This window comes from Podarcis raffonei, chromosome 2 (genome assembly GCF_027172205.1).
Source record: "Podarcis raffonei isolate rPodRaf1 chromosome 2, rPodRaf1.pri, whole genome shotgun sequence".
NCBI lineage: Eukaryota > Metazoa > Chordata > Lepidosauria > Squamata > Lacertidae > Podarcis > Podarcis raffonei.
In genome coordinates this window covers 98,141,134-98,166,365 of record NC_070603.1, presented here as the reverse complement: position 1 = coordinate 98,166,365, position 25,232 = coordinate 98,141,134, and the positions used below count along the sequence as shown (strand labels likewise).

Sequence of the window (25,232 nt, the reverse complement as noted above, 5' to 3'; positions counted from 1 at the left end):
AAAAGCTTAAAAAAAGACAAATGTTGCAATCTGGAATATTAAACACAGGGCACAGTTGTTGGGTTCACTCACTCAGGTTTGTGTATATTTACAGGTTCTGATATAATGATCAACCAAATTACCAACGGGAGTACTAAGAACAAACATAAATACAGCCCCACAACTTAAAAACAACCAGGAAAAAATAGAATCCAGAACTGCCTTTTGATAGCAGGTGTGTTGGTTACTTCAGAAAAATCAGCATCTCTAGTGTAGTCAGAGAATCTAACTAGTCTCAGATTCTGTGAAGAATAATGCCAAACAAATCAGCTGTTGGCAATTTTTTAAATTCTTCTCTATATTACAATAGCGTCCATTGATGCTGGGCCACACGCATAACATTTGCTGCACTCTGCACAAATGTTCACCACTATGAAATGCACAGGAGTCATACCAGAGCCTTTTACCATCACCCAGGATGTGCCAGCCGACAGCCCAGTACAAGCAAGACCAACAAAACTGTGGATATGGCTGCCAAATACATTTGATCTATCCACAACTGTGTTTTCTGTTGAGCAGCTCCAGAAAGACACAGCTGCAACAGATTCATTGCTGAACCAGAAAGCTAATCTGCAAATTTTCCAAAAGAACTATTCACCTCTTTTTATACTGGCAGATTTCAGAAGGATGAGGTGGCAACCAGCAGCCACACAAGCTGCTTGCAGAGTTTTTGGAAGAGCACTTGGCAGAAACTGATGGAGAACATTGCTGATCTCTTACAAGGCTAGCTAGTCATTGCCCACAATGAGAAAAGAAAGGCAATGAACTTGAGAAATGGCAGACACTACCTGCTGTAGGCCAAGTTTTTTCTTTGTCTAGCAAATAGCATGATAAATAATAATGGTAAACAGACATTAATAAAATAATTGCAAAACAGAACTTAATAATAAAAAGTAGGTCATTTTTCAACATGTTAAGGCAGCCACGAGTGTCCCAAATTCTGCAATCCTTTTCTTTTGACACTCAAAATCAATCCTCTGGTTCCTCATGACTGTAGAGAAGTGCTGAAATACAACCCGGCTTGCTTACTCTGTCTTCTTTCCATGAACTTCTATACACAAAGCTCTTTCTCTCTCCTCTCTCTCTATTATGTGTATTTTGTCTCCTTTAGCTTTTTGGCTTGATGCATCATTCTGTTCCCGTATCTTTGTTCAAAGCAGTCCTCAAAAAACTTTCATCATCCTCACTTTGTTCTTTGAAGTAGGGAAGAATATTTTGTGATACCCAAGATCCCAATTCTAACAGACATCTTATTTTCTTACAAACAACACTTCTAAGATAAGGGTATATATTCTAAATTCACCCTCTCTCATGTGTAAACACTGGGGGTTGCAATGGCAGCACCCAACCCATTCTAAACTAGCCTAGAAGGAACTTCCTGTCTTGCTACTTACACCATTTTATTGAATCATAGGTCTCTTAAGTGCAAAGGCAAGCATCAGGATAATCTATAGTAATGGGCGCCAATTATTACTCTTTGTGTCATTATCATATCCCTTGATATTTCCCCCTTTACCCCGATGATAACAACACTGTGATTTTTGCATTCCTGAACATTTTGCAAGGAATTATTTTTCAGTGATCTCATGTTTAAACAATGGAGGTTACAACTGCATTGCTTAGGCCACTTTAGCACAGAAGGGAGTTCCTAGTTTGTAATCACCATGTCATATCCTTTTATTAGTGTTTCCCCAAACACATCATGGTGATGGAGATTTCCAAAAGCGTTTTTCTTCTTCTCCATCTCTCCCCTTCCCACAATCCTATGTGACATTACATACAAAGGGTGAAGTACAAACTCTTAGCTTTAAAATCAGAGATGAGTGGATGCCAACAGCATGCCAGAAACCATACTGATGTCAGATAAGCAAGTTGTGCAGGTCTGCTGGGCAAATAACATGGTTCAGTTGCAAGTCAGTGTGAAACTGCTAGTCAACTACAGTGCAGAATACAGAAGGAACTGGCTTTCATTGGCAGGCAACTAACATTGAAACTGACCCATGGCTTGGCCCCCATGCCAATTGTCCAGCTTTTGCTCCCTGCAACTAGCACCTTTTAGGCTTTCTTTGGCTTGATTAAAGAGTCCATTTTGGTATCCGGCCATTTTCTCCCCATGAATGTGTCATAATCACCATCACCCTAATCCTCTTAATCTTCACTTTGATAAACTGTACTAAATTGTACTCTTCATGCTCCTGCCTGATCCGGTTTGTTTCCCAATGCCTGAGTCATTTCAGGGAGCTCTCCTCTGTACATTTCAGTGTCATTTCAAAATGCAAGAACCACCTCTGGACCAACCGCTCAGGCCCATGCATTTTCCTGCATTCATCCTCCCACGTGTCTGCCCAGCACATAGGTGTTGACGGCTAGGTGAAACAAATGGCTCTGCATCAGTTCCCAGGGCAGCCTGGGGTAATGTGCCTGAATGGAAGGGGCCATCAGGATGCCATCCATACTCAAACCAGGCCACTTTTGTCTCGTAGATAAAATAGTGCAAGTGTGCCTAAAGCAGCCGTGCCAAATTCCTCTCACCCCCACCCCATCCTGCTTCAGCAGCCTGCCATGCCCCATCCTATCAAAACAACAACAAACAAACCTATGGTCACGTAAAGCATACTCAATAAACACACGAGACGTAACTGGCTGTGTTCTTAGATAAATAAGGTATACTATTCATAAATTTCAGGGGAAGTATCTCATAAAGTTCAACAAACGAACAAAGCAGAAGACCCAGTGGATCTGATCATTCTCTAGTCAGTTCATGCATAAGATCCATCCGTGTAATGGTGTCTATTCCACCTGTCTGTTCATAAGGTCCAAACAATCCACATGAAAGGTTGTTACAGTTCCACAGAATCCTTTCACAGAGTCTAAGATAAGGATTTCTGGAATAATGGCCTTGTTTTGCCATCCTGGGCTTCATCAGTAGTTAAAGCTCATATGTGTTTGGACCTTATGAACAGACAGGTGGAATAGACACCATTACACGGATGGAGCTTATGAATGAATTGACTAGAGAATGATCTGATCCACTGGGTCTTCTGCTTTGCTCGTTTGTTGAACTTTATGAGTTACTTCCCCTGAAATTTATGAATTGATACATGAATAGTATACCTTATTTATCTAAGAACACAGCCGGTTACGTCTCGTATGCCTCATCCTATGGCAGGAGGTTCAAGGGGCTGTAATAGAGTTTCCGAAGGAGGCAGGAAATCCCCACTGCACAAGAAGCATTCATCTTGCTTGTCTCTGCATCCAACCCATTACTGTCCTCTGTTGACTTCTTAAAATTTTCAGTTCATTGAAAGGAACACAGGTAATACAATACTGAAGTCACGTTATTATCTACAGGTAATAAAAGATGCCCTGCCAGTTACTCACGGCTACATGAACATACATGCAGTTGTAAAAATGGTTGCTGTGCGTAGAAATGACGGCATGGTGGCACATCAAAGGGAAGCAGCTATAGGGCTAGTTGGAACAACTTGGTTTGGAAACTAAAGAGGCCTAATTTGGACTTCTCAAAAGCCATATTTGGGACTCAGGAGCTTCTTCTTCTTTTTTTAAGAGCCCCTGGGCAGACGATGACTGCTGTGCATCATCTAGCCAGTATTTATTCACCCTGCTGTGCATTATACAACTGGCCCTAGATTGTTCAGGGGGAGCAGCCTCCTCTAAAATCATCATTCCAGCTCTTAGAAAAAAGCAGTGTTTACAGACACCTTACAATCCTCTTTCACAATGGGTCTCTTATATAGGCACTGCCTCATTACAACGTCCTTACTTTACAAACTCTTAAAGACAACTGACATATAAAACTATGCACACTTCATTCTTGCTATCTTGCTGGGAATTCACAACCAGACACCATCTACACCCCCCCTTCCCCTTGCTGCCAACTTTTCTTACACGTCTTAAGACCTAGCTTTAATTATGTGCTTGCTTGATTCATAATGCGCCCAGCATTAGCCAAGAGATCACACAACAATTTCTGCTAAAATCAGCATCCGATACTCAACAGAACAAGGTACCACACTAGTTTCGGCTGGGAGATGCCGCCAGCCCTTCGACATACAGCAATTCGTTGGTTTGCGTTCTCCCTCGAACATGCCAGCGCTTGTGCTGCACTTTGAGACTCTGTTCCCTTTTAACCACATCTTACATAAAACACGGCAGTCAGATTACAGGTAAGCTCCAGACTTTGCTGAACGCAGAGGCTTTGGTTTCTGCTGGGCAGGACTGCATCTTTGCCTGCCCTTGGTATCAAAACCATGTTTTTCTTCCACAAGAGAAAAACATACCCAACAAAAAGTACTTGAAAAACAGATTCTCTCTCCCCCCCCACAACCTCCCCATCCTCATAAGAATGTTGTTAGATCTCTGATACCTGGTAAGGTCAGGGTTGATTTCTGTGTAGGCTTCTTTCCACACTTAATCCTATACTCATTAATGGAATTTTCAATCTCCTGAAGCTTTTTCACTGCCTCTATGTACTCCTGTTTCCTCTTCTTCTTCACATTTTTGCATAGGTCTGGCTCACTGGAAAGTTTTTTCACGGCTTCCACCATCTTTTGCTGTATGAAAAAGTTGCTCTCCAGATTCTGCAGAGCTGGGTCCTACGGAGCCAAAATAAAGTAAAATAAAATAGGGATTTCCCACTTTGGAACCTGAATTTAAGCCAAGTCTTTGGTCTTTTGAGGTTTGAACAACAACAAAAAAATGACTTCAGGATGTGCAACAAAGAATAGGGAGGGCTTGTAGACTCATCTGTATGTAGCACTGGGTGGCCTGATGTGGTAAGCCAGGGTATTTATAAAAGGCCAACATTTCACACCCGTTTTCAGAACATCTGCCAAAAGCTAAACACCAGACTCTCTCCATTGTCAGTAAAGCATTTGCATTGCTATGCTAAGGACAACCTGTTGCCAGGCTTCTCTACAAAAGGGTTAGCAAGGTGTAAACATCAATATAATGATGCCCATAATGCTGGAAGCTTTATTACTCAGTGTTTGTAAACAATTATGAAGAGACCAGATGAAAGGAGGCACACACATATAAACCCCAAAGCACTCCTTATTATTTACCAGACAATTATGCTTCAAAAGCATTCATGTTCATATATACAAACAAGGACCTCGGTTTATGCTATCCTCACATAAGGGAATGGGATCCTACTAACAGAGAGGTGTAAATAACCCATTAGCCACAAAAAAGTAAAAGCCAGCCAGCCTTCAGGGCAAGTTACTGTTTGAAATACAGAAGGATAAGGTGAAAACCAGAATACGTGGCATCTTTCTCTAAAAGAGAAAATCTGCTTCTGGCTTCCACAAGTTCTCCAAACAACACATATTTGTGACTTTGGCAACAGTGTTTCCATATCTTATATAAGAAGCATCAAACTGAGGCAAACAAGACCCAGAGAAGCTAAGCACTTGCCCCAGGCAGCCTCTGCAGCCATCTCGCTATACTATTTTTGAGCATGGAACATGGGGGACCTAGTTGCCATTATCCCAGTCCTTCAACATAATCATAAATTGCATCATACATGCAATGAAAAGATTACTTTAGCTCTTTGTCAGAACTGCAAATGATTTGTGTCTCCCCCGCCCAATAAATGCTTGTCAACACAGGATGCACCTACAGACTGTCAGTATACTGTGGGAGGAATTCAAGAGCACACTGGAACTTTAGGCTTGCACATTTAACGTTTGCAAAGCGGTGGGGAAATGCATTGAAAAGTGTGGGAAGAGCAAATGATTAATGGGAAGACATGTAAACACCTCCATAAGCGAAAACAGGATGAATGCTCATTGTGTCATGTAACTGCCCCCAAAACAAATCAGAATGAATGCTTAGTAAAGTCTACCCACCATGCAAGCTATGTGCAAGCAAATCGAGGATGAATGGTGAACAAACAGGAGGAACCCGTAGCCAGAGTGCCAAATCGCACTCTAGCTATGTCTTTCCCACCCAATCCATCAGTGGTAGGGTAGGATAGCTTTAAGATTCTGTAGGTGAGGGGAGCAAAAGGGAATCCTTCTAAAGGGGGTAAACATTATAGCACAGGTGACACTCAACTGACGCAGGAGTTACGTTTCAGGGATTACACATAAAGTCAAAATCGCGTATAGTCAAAACACTTTGGATTGTCATTTGGATTGTCATTGTGGATTGCCAAAGTTATTTTTATAACTTTGGATTGCCAAAGTTATTTTTCCAAGGCACCCACCCCCTTTCTTATTTTTTAATATTCTTCTGCCAAGAGCGTAAAGCTGCACAAATTAAACGTACGCAAGTAGTGAGTTACCTGTATTGTGAAGTGGGGGTAGCTGCGTGTGGCAACAGGGTTTGAAACCCCAAATTTGGAGCTTATTTTAGTGCTCCTAGCTTAGGAACTGCTCCCGATTACGCATTACAGTGGACGTTACGTGCATAAAGCAAGCATGCATGGTGAGTGCCAGTCTCTGAGTGTATCCTTAACAGAGTGCCAATTGGGTAAAACAAAAACCCATGCAACTTGCTTGGGCTTGGTTCCACTCTGCAGTCATGTGTGAAGAGGGCTGTATTCCAGCATGCCAATGTCCCTATATAATTTCCTACATTAGCTCCGAGTTGGCACCATAATGGTATCTGGCAGCCAACAGAAATGGTTGCCTTTCAAATCCATGAGGAATATGTGGGAATCAAGGATTTCGCAAAGTAAATGTGAAACAACTTTGAAGGACAGACCAAGAGGTTCAGGTCAGAGCTACAGAAGTAGCAAGTGCAGAATTCGAGCTTCACCCTCCCTTATGGGGCAGGAACCCCCACCCCCAAGTTATCAACTCCCTAGGAGAGGTGAAGTATGTGCGTTTTCCCAGCTTCCCAGGAGAGGTAAAATGAGTGCAGTTTCTCAACCACAATGTAATTTGGCAGAACAAAATCTATTAAGCACGCCCCTATGTGTTAAACGCTTTAGTGAAACTACTGGCCGAAATTCCCAGCAATTTAAATATTTAAATCTTTACTGAGGCCAGATAGCTTTTAAAGCCATTATGCAAGGGCTGAATTCTGCACATAAATAATTAAGTGAGGCTTAATCTTTGTTTCAGAACATGTCTACACAGATTTCCAGCAATCGCCCTATCTGGGATTTCCCTTCACTGACCCAATGCAAACCAAAACCAAGAAGCTGTGAAGCCAATGTAAGACACGGCATCTGGGAGATGGTCCCAATGACACACGTTTTACAGCCTTGTAAAGTAAGTGAAACCTGCAACGGGGCTTGCACATACCTCCTCGCTGGGAAGCAGGTTGCCATCCAATTTGAAGGCTGTGCCTACACGCCTTCTGACCTGAGGTGGTTTCTCTCCTGTGCCCAGGGGGTATTCCTTTGGCATTTTCCCAGTGAGCTCCTATGGAGGGGAAGAAAAGCAGTATAAGGAAGATTAGGATAAATGAGTGTGGACATCATAGGAACCTGCCTCATGCACTCAGAGCGCTGGGTTCACCTAGCTCACTACTGATAACCCTGGCTGGCAGCTGTTCTCTGAAGTTTCAGGCAAGAGTCTTTCCTGGCCCTACCTGGGATATATTGGGGGTTGAACCTGGGACCTTCTGCATGCAAAGCAGAAGCCTTATCCCTGAGCTACATGCCCTGTCCTGGACCCACGCCAAAGGAAAAGCAAGCAACAGGTCTCACCGCTTCCCGCAGGCAGATTTTCTTCAGTTCGTCAACTTTCTGCAAAAGCTTCTCCTGCAAAAGCTTTTCTTTCTTTTTCAGCTCCAAGATTTTCTCTTTCTTTTGCTCTTCACTGGCCTCTGAATCTTGAGACCCTGTAAGATCCAATGATTTGTAAACTCATTCCTCCTTTTGGACTTAAAGAGTTAGCTGCTGGGTGGGGTGGGGATGGCTAACATCTTACATCTTTTCTTAGTTAAAGGTGGGCTTTTCAAAGTTGGACACAACAGAACTAGAGTTAAATTGAAGGGAAAACCTCTGTTGCCAGCCAAGATAGGCGAATGTGCATCAAATCTACTTAAAATGGATTACTGTGCCAAAAAAAGTGCACTTCAATTTGACCTTTTGAACCTTTCAATTAGAATCCTCCTTCCAAGCAGATTTTCCATATTTGTTGCAGGATCTGTGGGTTGCGATCAACATGCAAGTCCCCCTTCCAATTTGAAACCACACAGGACTCTGCTTAGCTTTGCAAATGTGCTAGCAGTTTTATTGCTGTACCACTAGGAGGAACTGATAATCAAACAATGCTTTAAATGTGCATGCAGGTGACGTCTGGTATGTACATGTTTTATAGAGAACTCATGGGCAAAGTGGTGCAATCCTGCAAAGCTAGGCTTTTCAATTTTCACTGCAAATCCCAGAATATAGGGCAGCAAGTTGGCTGCTGCACCTAAGGGCAGAGCATGCTGAAGGAGAAGGGGACATACAGGAAGCCTCTGTAGGTCACTTGGGTGGGGCAGGAAGGAGAAGGTACTAACTATACCTGACTGCCCTGATATTGCCCTAGGTGAACCTGTGTTGCAGGAGTGGTGTTGACTACACCAGAAATTTTCAACCTTGGGCCTGCTGATGCTGTTGGACAACAACTCCCAGCATCCCAGCCCAGCTACTTGAGACAACGCTCACGGATCATGGGAGTTGCTATAGTTCCAATGATGCCCAGGAACCCAAGATGGAAGAAAGCTGGTCTATACCAAGGATGGACCTCCAGATGTTACTGGAATACAGCTCCCACCATCCCTAATCATTGGCCATACTGGAGGACCACATGTTCCCCATCCCTGACCTACACTAAGGCTTCCCCAACTGCGGAATGTGGACAACTAGCAGTCTGCAAGCTTCATTTGGGTGGCCTGCAGCACACCTGTGAAGCACACTTCTTACAATCTGAATTCTGTAGAATTTGAATTGCAGGACAACAAACACATTTTTTAAAATAAAGTAATTAAATAAAAGTAATCAAATGCAATTAAAAAACACGCATTATCTTGAAAAGCATACTGCAGTTGCTAAATCAAGGAACAGAGGGGGGTTGGGAGTGGGAAATATCATTAAGTCGTCTGCCAAGACCCTTAGAAATTTTCAAATGTTCTGTGGAGGGAAATGTTTAGGAACCACTGACCTACACCATACAGTGGTACCTCAGGTTAAGTACTTAATTCGTTCCGGAGGTCTGTTCTTAACCTGAAACTGTTCTTAATCTGAAGCACCACTTTAGCTAATGGGGCCTCCTGCTGCTGCGGCGCCGCTGGAGCACGATTTCTGTTCTCATCCTGAAGCAAAGTTCTTAACCTGAAGCACTATTTCTGGGTTAGCGGAGTCTGTAACCTGAAGCATGTGTAACCTGAAGCGTATGTATTAGTGAGACAGTGGGAGATAACGCAAGAATGCATTTCCTTTCTCAGAAGCTGGCTATACTTGTCACATAGCAGTCCAGGAAAGGGGCAGGGGAGACAACTATCTACCTCCAGTGAGACCTGTTTTAGAGATCACAAGCTCTGTCTCTTGCTTCCTTCACCATAAGTCTGTGCAGAAGGGGGGCTGCAGGGGATGGAAGACGATGGCTGTTATGACCGTGGAGGAACTAGGTTCCATAGGGCGGCATGTTAACAGCCAGAAATGAATCGTTTTAGGAAACAACAGTTGCTTTATGCAGTGGAATATAAAAAGGATGAGAGAAAATTGCCAAATCAGCACAAGCTCAGGGAAAAGAAAGGATGACTTCCCTTGTTTCAATTGTGGTGTGTGTGTGTTGTAAAACAGCAATTGTGGATGCGTGATATAGTAGAATTTCACCCATGTTAAGGAAAGACATATTTTCCTTGTACTAAATGCAACTGAGTTACATAATACAGACACCTAGACTTCAAACAGAAGACATTCGAAACAATATGTGTTACCTGAGGAGATTAGGCTACCATTGCTGGCCATAATAAGTTGACTCTTTGCTTCCAAAGTGGCTAATTTCGAAACCTTCGGTGTTCCCATCTCTGTTAAGTCCATTGCAATATCGTCCAAGCTTCTGGCTGAGGGGATTTTTGCCTAAAACAATTTAAACACACACACACAAACAGTGAGCGATCATGTACAATCAGTTTAGCCCTAGCGAAGACTCCAAACAAAAGGGAAATAGAAGATGACCTTTTGCTCCACTCCAAGAGCTACATGCGTGCTGTCTCACTATTTAACTTATGTCCTGGGCACTGATCACTAAAGCCAACTTGACTATCTATTAGAGGCTCAAAATGTACAGAAGGGAAAACAGGCAGTAAAAAATAAATAAATAAAAATGCCCCCTAGGCACAGGGCCCTCGTATTTACGGGACTGCCTCTCCAGGTATGCCCTGCAGAGGACCTTAAGGTCCATGAATGACCATAGTTTAGAGGTTCCGGGCCCAAAGGAAGTCAGACTATCCTCCACCAGGGCCAGGGCCTTTTCAGTGATGGTGGAATGCTCTGTCCCATGCAGGATTTAACCTCCTTCCGCCGGGTCTGTAAGACAGAGCTATTCCGCCCGGCCTTTAATTTGAATTCAGCCTGATCTTTTATTTCCCTTCTCTTCCCTCCCCCTCCCCTTTTATGAAGATTACCCACTCTGAGACCCCACAGCTAATTCTCCCCTGGCCTCCTCGTAGGACTAATTCAGCCAGCTAGCCCTGGTGACTATCTAATGGTTATTAGATGGATTTTCCCCAAATTGATTTTTGAATTTTATTGTTTTTCATGTATTTATACTGTATTTTATGCTGCTTTTACAATTAAGTGTTTTAAATTTGTTGTTAGCCACCCTGAGCCTGGTTTTCTGAACCGGGAAGGGCAGGGTATAAATTAATAATAATAATAATAATAATAATAATAATAATAATAATAAGAAGAAGAAGAAGAAGAATATAAGAACAGAATAAGAGTTCTTAAGGGAAGGGCCATGGCTCAGTAGTAGAGCATCTGTCCTGAATGCAGAAGCTCCCAGGTTCAATTCCCGACATCTCCACATGGGACTGGGAGAGAACTCTTGTCTGCAAATCTAGAGAGCCGCTGCCAATCAGTGTTGACAATACTGAACTAGATGGACCATTGATTCTGACTCTGTATAAGGCAGTTTCCTATGATCCCAAGAGGCTTGCTGGATCAGACCAAAGATCTAGTCCAGCAACCGGTTTCTTACACAGACCAACCAGGTGCCTATCTCACCATCGGGAAATGGGATGAAAGTATTTACAAATTAGAAGACAGTTGACTTTTTTTGTCTGATGTGTTCACACAGATGACTAATACAGGTACATGGGCAAGCAGGTGGTTAAGAAAATAGTGTTGTGGCCTCATTTGCAAGTCAGATATAATCTCTCTTGAGGTATTTTTTTTGATGCAAAAGACAAACTATGCATTTTCAGCAACTAAACATTCCTTTGTCGACGGGTAACTTACTTTGCTTTGTTTCCTGTCCAAGTAAAACTGATGTTGACTGATTGCCATAACCCAGATGGATTTGATCAGAGAAGTGTTCGCATACCAGGTCTGCACTACGAGGCCGCTCTGTCCAAAAGTCCTCCGTGACACCGAAATTCTAAAAACATTTTTTAAAAAAAGGCTACATAAAGCTTCTTTTGCTGTTTCTTCAAAAATGAAGAAATAAAAGTTCAGATGAAGTCACGCAACAACTCTGTTCTGGAGAGGATGACACCCTCCCCACAAATAATGAAAAATCCTGTTTTCAGTTTTGGTGTTATCTGACCAAGTTCTCAAAAGCTAGTAAACCCATTGCCTGGGCTAAGCCAGGGGTTGCTGCTGCCCATTTGGGAATGGTAGGGTGGACGGCAGGAAAACCAAAAGTAGGTGGTAAAGTTAAAGGTAAAGGGACCCCTGACCATTAGGTCCAGTTGTGGACGACTCTGGGGTTGCGGTGCTCATCTCGCTTTACTGGCTGAGGGAGCCGGCGTACAGCTTCCGGGTCATGTGGCCAGCATGACTAAGCCACTTCTGGCGAACCAGAGCAGCACACGGAAATGCCATTTACCTTCCCGCTGGAGCGGTACCCATTTATCTACTTGCACTTTGACATGCTTTCGAACTGCTAGGTTGGCAGGAGCAGGGACCGAGAAACGGGAGCTCACCCCGTGCGGGGATTCGAACCACCAACCTTCTGATTGGCAAGCCCTAGGTTCTGTGGTTTAACCCACAGCGCCACAGCAAGAGTTAATGGCAGGTAGAGCCGACTAATTCAAGTTTTGTCCCCATCCTCCCTATTGATCTCTACAAGGGTAACACTAAGGTGGGGGAAACCAATAGCCAGCACCACCACCTGGAGTTTATGCATGGAGAAGTATTTGATCATGACACACACGCACACCCATTATGATCTGCAATCTGAAGTAGTATACTCCAGACTCAGGTTTGCCACCTCAGTGAGAAAGAGGTTTCTGTTACACCCAGGCTTTTTTACCTTCCTCTTTGTTAGAGAACTGACTCACAAATGCAAAACCACTCCCGAGATGTACATGAAGCAGTCTGACCCCTCTCTTCCTCCTCCTCCTTCAGAGCATGCACAGATTATTTTTTAACCAGATCTTTGTCATCAGTCTACATAGGCAGTGTGCCAACAGCATGCCTGTCCAGCCTCTGCAGAAAGGCAGAATTTTTATGAATGACTGCAACTCTCCCTTCTGCCCCACCCATTCCTTGCAGACCAGTGCTTGCTCCAAGAAGCCAAGCAAGCCCAGCTGAGAATGATCTGGTCCACCCACCACTTCCACCAGGTCTCCAAAAAGCACACCAGGTCTGCTATGGGATGCCAGCTCCCATCAGCTCCAGCCAGCATGGCCGGTGGTCAAGGATGCTGAGAAGTGTCATCCCAAGACATCTAAAAACATCTGGGAGGGCCACAGGTTCCCTATCCCTGCTCTAGAAAGACCTTACTAAATAAATGTATCCTCCTGTGGACATCTCAGGGAAGGATGTGTATCAATGCAACAGCAACATTACATCCTTCCCCAAGAGTAAGTCACGCAAAACTCAATGCAACTTACTTTGGATTAGCCATGCATAGGGATGCACTCTTAAGCTTCCCTAACATACTCATCCCCTGCTCCCTGTGGTTTTTATGGTGTGACTGTGTAGACTTGGGATTTGTTAACTTCTGCAGTTCATATGAATTTTTGTGGTATAAACAATGAATGTTTAGTTGTTGTTGTTTTAAAAAAGCAACAACAACAGTCACAATTAAAGCATGTATTTCGTATTGTACTCTTAGGTTAATTTTAGATACAAGCAAGCAAGTGTAGCGTCTTAGAAATATTGTGCCCAAGCTATTTAGGCACAACTGCAACCGCATACTAAACATCTCTCGTTTATTTACATAGAAGATTTGCAGCAGACATTTCCAGTGGATTCAGGCCTGTAGCGATTTCCCAGCAGGTTTTTACAGCGTGTGCCAGAATTTGTTTTATTTGTCCTATAAAACTGGTGCACGCAGCAACTTTTCATGAGGTGACCGAAACCCACTTGTGCTAAAAGGGAAAAGAAGGGTTGTGATATGTTCGCTTTGTGCTGCCAAAGAGATAAATACTGTGGATGGCACAAGCAATGCAAGCTTAGCCATATATGCGGCGAAACATTAACTTGTGGTGTTCAGTGCAATGGATTTAGGTCCCAGGGGTTCAGCTGCATGACAAACGAATGTTTTGGATATGGCACACAAACACACTGCTTACCTACGGGGATCGTGAACCTCAACAGCAAATTTCTTCTCACGGAAATAAAGATTCTCCAGCTGTTTCCATTGGAATAACTGGAAGAGTGAGAGAAACAAAACAAGAAAGACAATTATGTAAGAGCCAGCCACATTATTAAGAATTATATTCCACAGAACTTTAATTTCAAAGAAACCCAAATTACAGCAAAGGATTAATTGTGCAAAACAACAACTCACTATGCATTTGTAAGATTAAAAGGACCACGTCATGATAAACAGTACGTAGCTAATTGCATTTTGCAAGTGTGTTTTAACTTCAGGTAGTGGCGTCTCTTACTTCTGCCATCCTCTGCTCATCCTCCAACCCAGAACAAATTCCGGGATTTATGTCTAACAAACACTGCTGTCTTGGGGAGGGTAACTAAAGGCATTCTTCATTTTGAGCCAAAGCAGACTTAATATAAACAACAAAAAGTAATTTCCCTTTCCCACTCTGACCACCATATATCACTTCCCTATGGGTAAACCAATGTCCAAAGAGGCCTGATATGCTTTGGAGTGGCACATCAGGTCAGTAGGAGTGAGGAGTGAACCCATCAGTTAAAAACCCCTGGTGTCAGAGGTTTGAAACCACAAGATTCCATGTCCTGTACAGGCTCATTTTTTAAAACTTCATTTCATGGACAGCATCCAAGAGATAGAGTGATGTGATTGCTCTCCCACAAGGTGCAGATGAAGTCCTTTTAAGGAAAACATGCTGGACAAAAGAGACAGACTGGGGATGTTGCCGGTGCACCACTATCCAGCAACTGATGGAGTTTGCTGGTTTCATAAAAGGCGTAAGAGGGTAGGAAGAAGAACCTTGCTGGATCAGGCCGGTGAGCCACCAAGTCCAGTGTCCTGTTCTCCCAGTGCCCAATCAAATGCCTATAGGAAGCTCACAAGCTCTACACAGGCAGTGCACAAGCAGTACTTGCAATAATGATAAAAAAAGGACATGCATTAAGCAATCAGTGATGCTGCACTGACGCAGAAAACAAGAGGGGCAGTGGGGAGCAGAGGAAGGAGAGAAACCACCAAAAGATACAGGACATGCACACAAAAACTGTCTGTCTTCTGCAGGCTCAGAAAGAAAAATTCAATGCATGTACAGAACAATTCTCTTTCTGTGCGCAACATTTCACCCCCTCTATACTTAGTGGAAACAAGGAATCCCAGAGATTATCGTCTCATTTGCCTTGGGGCAGTGAGTGTTGTGCACCTGTCTAGTTTTTTTTAATAAAAAAATCCATTATAGATCGATGAGCTAAAGAGGGATTGGCAAGCTCACCCTAACTGAGCCTCAGTTGGAAATGAAAGTGCAATCCATCTGCAGTATGCAATTCTCACAGACAACTTTGTTAGCATGAAAAATAAAAAAAAGAGGTATGGGGGTTAGGGGGAAGAAATTAAGGAAGGCATTTAAGTTTCGCTTGGACTGTTTGTAAATAACAGAGCAAAATTATGATCTCTCCAGCCATGGTTTAACTCAAGTAGTGTGGTAAAATTAAACATGTTTGGAGACACCTAATGCCTTACTTGGACCATTCCCAGATGCATAGAAGTGGAGGAGCATGTAGACAAAAGTACGGAGTGTTACAACGTGCAGATTCACCAAGCACACCACAATGACACAGTATGTGGGTCGCTTACTCTGTGAAATGGGAGCTATCAATGGGAAACATTAGGCACCCGTGGGCTACGCAGATAACATTTCTGTGGTTTGTGCTCAGTAAAGATGTTCATTGCCTTCCTGTGCACACTTGCTTGGGAGTAAGTCCCACTGGGCACAGTGGGACTTGCTTCTGAACACGCATGCACCGGATTGTGCTGCAAAGCCAGCTGTGGCTACATGCAGGCACAGCTAAATAAGCCACACTCAGTTAACTCAGTTAAATTTAAGAACACACAGAGAGCTCTGCTGGGTAAGACCAAAAGCCTATCTAGTCCAATGTCTTGTCTCCCACAGTGGCCAATCCGCTCTCTCTGAAAGCCCACAAGTAGGAAATGAGGACAACAGCAGTCTACCCACTCATCCCCACCCACTCAAACAACAACAACCTGGAATCCAGAGGCTGGCTTGTGTCCAAGCATGAACTGTATCAGGCTGCATAGGTCTCTTAAGCAACTTCCTTTGAAGAGCCTCTGCTCATGCTTCAGTTTAGCCCAGCAGGCTTGATGCATGGCATATTAATAGTGTAAGAGATAAATTGCAGAATTGTAGAGTTGGAAGGGACCTTTGGGATCATCTAGCCTAACCCCCTGCAATGCAGGAGTATGCAGCTGTTCCATAGCAGGATCGAACTTGTGACCTTGGTGTTATCAGCAGCATGCTCTAACCAACTGAGCTGATACTAGAAAGCAAAGAAATCTTCCCCCCTCCCACCTCAAATTTCACGTGGCCTTGTGAACAGATGCTAAGCAGTGAGATTTCTAACTGTATCAAGGTAAAGGTAAAGGACCCCTGGACGGTTAAGTCCAGTCAAAGGTACCGTATTTTTCGCACCATAGGACGCACTTTTTCCCTCCTAAAAAGCAAGGGAAAATGTGTGTGCGTCCTATGGAGCGAATGCAGGCTTTCGCTGAAGCCTGGAAAGTGAGAGGGGTCGGTGCGCACCGACCCCTCTCGCTCTCCAGGCTTCAGGAAGCTATCCGCTAGCCGTGGGAGACCCAGCTCTCCCACGGCTAGCGGAGCGCTGCATTAATCCCGAAGCTTGGGGCGTGCGGAGCTCAGCGCGCCCCAAGCTTCTGGGTGCCGGCAAGGTCTCCGCTAGCCGTCTAGACCTTGCCGGCACCCAGAAGCTTGGGGCGCGCTGAGCTCCGCAGCCCCAAGCTTCGGGATTAGCGCTCCGCTAGCTGTGTCTAGGCTGCGGATAGCAGCCTGCTTCCCGGAGCGTCGGGCGCCCTGAAAGCAGAGCGCCCGGCGCTTCGGGAACTCATCCGCAGCCTGCTTCCCGGAGCGTCGGGCGCCCTGAAAGCAGAGCGCCCGGCGCTTCGGGAACTCATCCGCAGCCTAGGCAACCCTGTGGGAGATCCCGCAGGGATGTCTAGGCTACGGATAGCAGCCTGCTTCCCGGAGCGTCGGGCGCCCTGAAAGCAGAGCGCCCGGCGCTTCGGGAACTCATCCGCAGCCTAGGCAACCCTGCGGGAGGTCCCGCAGGGATGTCTAGGCTGCGGATAGCAGCCTGCTTCCCGGAGCGTCGGGCGCCCTGAAAGCAGAGCGCCCGGCGCTTCGGGAACTCATCCGCAGCCTAGGCAACCCTGCGGGAGGTCCCGCAGGGATGTCTAGGCTGCGGATAGCAGCCTGCTTCCCGGAGCGTCGGGCGCCCTGAAAGTAGAGCGCCCGGCGCTTCGGGAACACATCCGCAGGGTGGGGAGCCCTGCAGGAGTTCCCTGCAAGGCTCCCCAAGCTGCGGATAGCAGCCTGCCGCCCGGCGGGTGGGGCGCCCTGAATCAGAGCGCCCCTCGCGCCGGGCAGACATCCGCAGGGTGGGGAGCCCTGCAGGAGTTCCCTGCAAGGCTCCCCAAGCTGCGGATAGCAGCCTGCCGCCCGGCGGGTGGGGCGCCCTGAATCAGAGCGCCCCTCGCGCCGGGCAGACATCCGCAGGGTGGGGAGCCCTGCAGGAGTTCCCTGCAAGGCTCCCCAAGCTGCGGATAGCAGCCTGCCGCCCGGCGGGTGGGGCACCCTGAATCAGAGCGCCCCTCGCGCCGGGCAGACATCCGCAGGGTGGGGAGCCCTGCAGGAGTTCCCTGCAAGGCTCCCCAAGCTGCGGATAGCAGCCTGCCGCCCGGCGGGCGGGGCGCCCTGAATCAGAGCGCCCCTCGCGCCGGGCAGACATCCGCAGGGTGGGGAGCCCTGCAGGAGTTCCCCGCAAGGCTCTCCAAGCTGCGGATAGCAGCCTGCCGCCCGGCGGGTGGGACGCCCTGAAGCAGAGCGCCCCTCGCGCCAGGCAGACATCAGCCAGCCCCACAAGCTCGGGGGACAGCAGGGAGGCGCAGCGCCACTATCCCGCTGTTCCTCGACCTGGTTCGGTTTCCCTGACCTGCTTTTGGGGGGGGGGAAATAAAGGGAAATTTTTTTTCCTTTATTTCCCCCCCAAAAAACTAGGTGCGCCCTATGGTCCGGTGCGTCCAATCGTGCGAAAAATACGGTAACTATGGAACCTGGAATAAACAAATAAACCAACAGTATTCTCTGGGATATGGTGACTAGTAGCGATTTCACTGCAAAGGGACAGTGAAGAGTAACCTTGGGGAGAATTCAACATCCCTCCCACACACACACCCAAAAGGGGCATGTGAACTTTATCCTTACTCATATTGCCGATAGAGGCCCTGGAAGCAGTGCTGCTGACGCTATGATTTGAATTAGTTTGGCACCCGGTGCTGGCAGCAGTGGCGATGCCTTGGGGGCCTCTTCGTGAAGCCTCAGACAACGCAAGAGGTGTTGCGCAGCTCTTGAAAGCAGCTCCATGTGCCGGCTTTCCATGGGAACAGGAAGAAACAGGGGTGGAAGAATAGGGAACAAACAGGGAAGAAGTAGGGCTTGCAGAGGGTGGAGAAAGAGGAAACTGGAGTGAGCATGTGAACAGGACATGGCAAGGAAGAGGCTGGAGCGTGGCAAAAAGAGGGCAGGAGTCTCCCCATGATCTTCCAAAAATGCATCTCTTACCACAGTCAAAAGATTAGCGAATTATTAGGAACACAGGAAGCTGCCTTATACCAACTCAGGTCAATTGTCCATCTAACTCAGCATTGTCTACACTGCAAGGCAGAAGCTACCCAGGATTTCAGTCGGGGACGGGGACGTGGTCTCAGCCCCACCAGGAGATGCCCAAGATTGAACCACTGATGCCAGAGGTGCTCTGCTACTGAGCCTTGGCTTTTCCAGAGATGGTCATAGGACACAGGAAGCTATATTATACTGAGTCAGACTACTGGCCCATCTACTTCAGTATTGTCTACACCAGCGGTAGGGAACCTGTTGCTCTCCAGTTATTGTGGAACCACAACTCCCATCACCCAGGACCACCTGATGGGAGCTGTAGTTCCAGCAACATCAGGAGGACCATGGGTTCTCCATACTTGGTCTACAATGACTTGCGGCAGGTCTCCAGGATATCTCTCTGAGCCTTAGCTGGAGCTGCTGGGGCTGAACCTGCAACCTTTTCCATGAGAAGTTCGTGATCTGCCACTGAGCTATAGGCCCAGCCAGTATTCCATATCGAATAATGTCAATGGTCCATAAATAATTGCCACCTTCTATACCCGACCTATGCAAATACACCTTTTTCTAATTTATCAGCCAGTTCTCTCTTGGAATCATAGAATTGTGGAGTTGGAAGGGTCCACGTGAGTCATCTAGTTCAACCCCCTATAATGCAGGAATCTTTTGCCCACAATCCTGAGATTAAGAGTCTCATGCTCTACCAGGTTATAGCTGCCCTCTTAGTTGCTTAGACCTTACAGAAGGAAGCGGCACAGCTTCCTAAAATTCTCCTCAAGGAGCACTAGTGTAAAACAAAGTCAAAAAGTTTTCATAGTTGTCCTGCCCACCAGAGGTCAAGCTGGAGGCAATAAGTTTGGACATGTGTGGTCAATACTGTGATTTAGCTATGAAGTCCTTTGTTGTTGATGTTGATGGAGCAGCTGAGATGGTGCTAAAGGGTTGATATTAAACTAAGAAAAGAACATCTCTACACATTGGGCAAACTGAAATGAAAGACAATGCAGCACGCTTCCAGGTTCCACCAAACCTCTGCTCCCATGTGGAATTATTTGCTTTTGTTTTATGAATGCTATTGTTCATCAACACATACACTGCAGTAACTGTGCTTGGGCACCCCTAGAACAAAGGGTGAGTGTGTTTGGCTGTTTACCAGAAGCTTGGTGGTATGAGCCCACCCAGGGATGGCTGTAGACAGGATTCCTGCATTGCATGGGGTTGAACTAGATGGTTTTTGGGGTACCCTCCAACTCTACAATTCTGTGAGCTAGTACGACCGCAACTTTTCATTCTGCTCCTATTATTGTTTGCTTGAGAGTAAGTGCCAGTGTTCAATATGGTTTACTGCCAAGAATATCTGCAATCTATACACACTTATCTGGGAGTAAGTCCAACATCTGAATAAACATGCATAGAAATCGCATTGTTAGTGTGCATAGGACCCACTGAATGCCAAGTCCTTAGGCTACAATCCTATGCACACTTTTTTTTTTGCAAAGAAATTCCTTCCAACACAGCAGAACTGACCTTTAGTATAAACATCCACAGGATTCATTTCAATGAAGAGCACACTTTGTGTATGCACCAAACAAATCTGCAGTCCATGCCCACTCATTGAGACATTTAATTCTTCACATATACAACAATATGTGTATGTGTGTATAAGCTGCTGTGTACCATTGCAGTGGAGAAACAAACTGTAGCCCACAGCACTCTGCATCCATACACTTCAAAGACATCAAAGATTACAATTTTTAAAATTTATTTTAAATGCACTTATCTCATGCCATAAATAAGACCTAATCCTTCACATGTGTTCATGGAAGAACCAGGCACCACTCTTTCTGCAAGCCTTTCATCTTCAGAAATCCCGCTGGATCCGAACTGTGCCTTTGCCCAAACTGTGCTTTATGATTGTTTTACTAGACTTCTCTGTTGAAAAGGAGGCTACACATGAGATGTGATTTGTGCTTTAAAAAAATACCCTGTTTCTGGCTCACAGGAATGTTTCAGCAGCCTTGGTTGCTGACCAACCCAGTTCTCATTCCATTAAAAAATGTGCATAAAACAGCCTCACAATATTCTGCATCTATAAAGCAAGCAAGCAAGCAAGCAAGCAAGCAAGCAAGCAAGCAAGCAAGCAAGCAAGCCCTGGAAAGTTCACCATCACAAAACATAAATTTGACCCAGGCAAGAAGTATCAAAAGAGAATTTGAAACCTTTCAGCCTGTGAGATGATTTCAACAGCTAGTCAAACCTGTAAGCTCGTTAACTTCCTGATCTTACACACTTTATGAGGCACCAGCCTGGCTGATTTAAACTGAACTATGCCCACTTAGATACACTTAGGGTCACAGCCTGATACAGACAGTTTTCTCCTTCCCCCTCCAGCTTTTGGAAGGGCAAAACCATGCAGCCTTACACTAACACTTCACCCACAGGGCAGAAAAGGAAGGCAGCTGTAGTGGAAAACCAGGCGCAAGATCCTCTGTGCTTACCTGGGTCTCTTAGTCGGAGCTGATTTCTTGAAGGATTTTGGTTATTCCATATCCACATGTCTCAAAAGCGCCGTTGTGGTGCGGTGTTTGGCTTTTCAAAAACAATACATGCTTAGGGAAATCCTCCGCTCTCCAACCAACCTCTCAAATTCCTTTCACCTAGTGAGCAGGGCAACTTCCTGTCTCAACTCCTCTGCCCGACTTTCAGACACTTAGCTAGGTGTAACTCCCTGTCTCACAGGCTGGCTGCCTCCCTCCGCTGACACACTGCTGACATCATCAGCTTTTATCGCCAGGGAGGCTGCCTCCCCATTCCACAGCTGTCTCTCCTCCTCCTCCTCCTCCTCCTCCTCGCACAAGGGGGCAAGGGAGGAGAAGAGCTGGTGATGGGTGTCCCGCAAGAGGAAGGACGCAGCTGGCATGGAGGAGAGAGAGGGAAGGAAGGACTTTCACAGCTGCAGTTCTCTGGTCAAGTCTGCTGAAAAGCAGCCTCCCCTCTGCCCTTGCGCACGCTATCGAAAGGCAACAGGTTTTACAGGAAGACTTTGCCACATTCCAGCCGCACTTCCTTTCAACTCAGCTATCATTTTCATTTAATAATAATAAAAACCCCCGAGAGAACGAAAAAGGAGGTGTGTGTGAAACAAGATCTCTTGGAAAGCACAGCGTCTCCCTGCCTTATCGCTCTCTGACTAATAATGACTCCAACTTACCATGCTCCCCCCCCCTTATCACTTCCTTTGGAATGTTTTAATTCACAGTGACATCTTATGTGATGCTCTCTGCGTATCTGTGGGAAGCCAGAAAGGGCACCGGCAACATACCAAGAGAGACAACCTGTTTGACTAGGAAGAGGTCGGGTGTGGCACATGAGTAAGCACCTCAGAGATCCCTCAATGTTCGTGGCTGGAAAAGGCTGCCTTTTTATTTGTCGTATTTATGTTCCAGCTTCCCTCTAGCCAAGGCAGAATACATGGCTCTTCTCCTGGCCTTTAGCTTCACGACAACCCTGGGAGGTTGGTTAGGTTGACCCCAGTGAGGGGAGGGGGAACCCTGAACCTAGGTCTCCAGCACTCTTATTGACTGCGTTGCAACGGAGTGGGCCATAGCTCAGTGGAAGAGTGTTCACTTTGCATGTAGAAAGTCCCAGGTTCAAACCCTGGCACTTCCAGGTAGAGCTGGGAGAGAGATGCTGCCAGTCAGTGTAGACAAATATTGAGCTAGATAGACCAATAGTCTAGACCCAGTAAAAGGCAGGTTCCTATGCACCTGTGCACTAGCTCTGCCCAAGTAGACTTCAATAATATGCTGCTTTAAAGACCCGATCAGGGAAAACAAGACCTGCATGTGCATTTGTGTGTGTGCCAGAGACATTGGAGAGGTGTATTTCCACTCACACAAGTAGGGATCCAACCCAAAACTGTCAACAAAATACTTAGCACCATTCAAAAAGGTTTAAAAGTTATTCAATGTATAATCCGTAAAGCAAGCAAATGAGCCTGAAGCATCACAGTATAATTTGGGCACCCTGATCCTACATAGCAATTGTGCTCAATCTATATTTTGTTGAATAATTTTTCATATTGTTTGGACTGTTGTTATTTGGTGGTATTATTATTGTTGTTGTTGTTGTTAGCGGGGGCGGGCTGAGGTCTGCTGCTATTAGGAACTTTGAGCTTCTTTCTGAGAGGAAAAGCAGGCAGGCAGCAAACATTGACACAAATAAACTTTGCATCTGTAAAGGAGAAGTGGCTCTGCACTCAAGGAGTATGAATGGGAGCTGGGAGAAAACAGGGTTCAACCGCCTGGTGGTTTTTTGTTTTCTGTTTGTAGATCGACATGGGGCTGAATCGAGGTGTGCAGCATAAGAACATGGGGATGGACCAAAGTGCTGCAGGCTGCAGATAAAAAATACTGCTTTTGAATGCTCCCCCCCAAGAAAAACCTCCCTGCAAGGAGAAAATTGGGAGAGGACTAGGCTAAACCTTTCTGCTAACTTTCTACTTGCAGGAAAAGCCTGCAAGGTGAAAGAACTTTTATAAGAAAGGTGTGAGGATAAAATGGGGAGAACCATGCAGGGCAGTGAGGAATTTATCAGGCGATGCGTCAGCATCCTGAGTATTTGCCCGCTCTGTGTGCCTCACTACCAGCTCTCATGGCAGGGGCTGTGGCACTGAGTTCTGTCTCAGCACATCAGTATAATATCCTTCTGATGTACCGATTTCTTATTACCGTATTTATCGCCCTATAGGACGCACTTTCTCCCCTCCAAAAATGAAGGGGAAATCTGTGTGCGTCCTATGGGGCGAATGCAGGCTTTCGCTGAAGCTTGGAGAGCGAGAGGGGTCGGTGCGCACCGACCCCTCTCGCTCTCCAGGCTTCAGGAAGCTATCCGCAGGGCTCCCTAGGCTGTGGATAGCAGCCTGCTGCACGGAGCGCGGGGCGCGCTGAAGCAGAGCTCCCCGCGCTTCGGGCAGACATCGGGCAGCCCCACAAGCTCGGGGGACAGCGGGGAGGCGGAGTGCCGCCATCCCGCTGTTCCCCGACCTGGTTTGGATTCCCCGACCTGGTTTTGGGCGGGAAATAAAGGAAAAATTTTTTTCCTTTATTTCCCCCCCCAAAAACTAGGTGCATCCTATGGGCCGGTGCGTCCTATGGGACAAAAAATACGGTAATTTTAAAGACCATAATCCCTTCAGTCCCCCAATTTTGAGGGAGTCAAGGGGCCAGTGGGAGGCTGCTCTGCCCTTACCTCCCAGAAAGAAAACTGTAACAGGTGGGAGGACCAACCATTGGCCAGAACGTGAGCAAGTGCATGGCGCTTGCTTCAACTTTCCCTACTGGAAAGAACACTTGTAATAACTTGGTAACTATGACTGCAGTCCTAACACCACCTCCCTGGGAATAAGTCCAGCTGAATTCAATAGGACTCACTACTGAATCAATAAGGGTAAGATGGTGATGTAAGAAGCAGTGGCAGAGTTTGCCTCCCCTCCTCCTCCTTCCTAATTCCTTTTCCTTTTATGTCATGTCTTTTAGACTGCAACCTGAGGGCAGAGACCATATTATTGATTACTGTAATCCACCATGAGAATTTCCCCCTCAGCTGAACAGCAAGGTAAAATGACTTTAAATAAATAACTGACTTTAAATAAGTTTGTAACGCTGCATTTACCATCTGTTTTAAGAAAAAAGGCTGTTAATTCGTTCCGGAGGTCCGTACTTAACCTGAAACTGTTCTTAACCTGAAGCACCACTTTAGCTAATGGGGCCTTCTGCTGCTGCCGTGCCACCGGAGCACGATTTCTGTTCTCATCCTGAAGCAAAGTTCCTAACCTGAAGCACTATTTCTGGGTTAGCAGAGTCTGTAACCTGAAGTGTATGTAACCTGATGTACCACTGTATTAATAATCCTTGCTACAGCTTGGCTCAGTGTTGCTCCACTAACTGTAACAAGACAGGGCTAGTTTAAACATGGTGACTTTCACAACTCTCTCTCCACTTTCTCCTCATGGTCCTCCTTATGAACCTTATGAACCTCCACTGTACAGCCTGCTGAGCTGATTCTTCCCCAAGTGAAGAAGAAACAATAAAGCCGATGGGGAATGAACTCAATTAGGCCTGGAGAGACCAAGGTTCAACTCCCTGCTCAGCTTTGAAGCTCACTGGGTGACCTTAGGCCCATCGCTATCTTTCAGCCTGACCTACCTACCTCACAAGTTTATTGGGGAAACGAAATGGAGTGGGTGGGTGGGTAGGTGGGAGGGAAAAGAACCAAACATGCTGCATTGGAAAAAAGGCCAGACAGAAATATAATAAGTAGATAAATCAATAGAATTAGTCCACATAATAATTTCTGCCCCCTTGCACAAATTTGTCCTTATGAGCTTCTGAAACTTAAGCTAAGAGCTGTTCCTGTTTAGGCAAAGCATTGCTGTACCTTGCACCATATGGGGTAAAAACTGAAGCTCGGTGGTTAAGAGCATCCTCTTTGTATAGGGTTGCCCTATTCCTAAAAGTGAAAATCTGGACAAAGTTTTGTTTTGTAGTTGTTGAGCGTAACCCCCTTGCCATACCTCCAGGTTTTCCCAGACATTTTGCCCACTTGCTGAAAATCTGCCTGGGAGTGTCAAGGAAAACCTGGACATATGGCAGCCCTAACTTTGCATGTAGAAGGCCTCAGGTTCTACCCCTTGCATCTCCAGGTCTCAATCACTTGGGAACCTCTATCGGTCAGTG

The 25,232-nt window shown here is 45.9% G+C and overlaps 1 protein-coding gene across 6 annotated transcripts in view; it reads right to left on the bottom strand.

Annotated features, from left to right (window-relative positions):
* Positions 1-25,232, bottom strand: part of FRMD4B (FERM domain containing 4B) — a 247,633-nt gene that overhangs the window by 14,372 nt on the left and 208,029 nt on the right. For all 6 annotated transcript variants that reach the window (XM_053378234.1, XM_053378235.1, XM_053378230.1 and 3 more), the window contains 6 exons: positions 13,750-13,826; positions 11,468-11,606; positions 9,943-10,084; positions 7,721-7,854; positions 7,314-7,433; positions 4,427-4,655 (listed from right to left, as the gene is read on the bottom strand). In XM_053378234.1, coding sequence (XP_053234209.1) covers positions 4,427-4,655; positions 7,314-7,433; positions 7,721-7,854; positions 9,943-10,084; positions 11,468-11,606; positions 13,750-13,826 — 841 coding nt within the window. The remainder of the gene's footprint in view (positions 1-4,426; positions 4,656-7,313; positions 7,434-7,720; positions 7,855-9,942; positions 10,085-11,467; positions 11,607-13,749; positions 13,827-25,232) is intronic.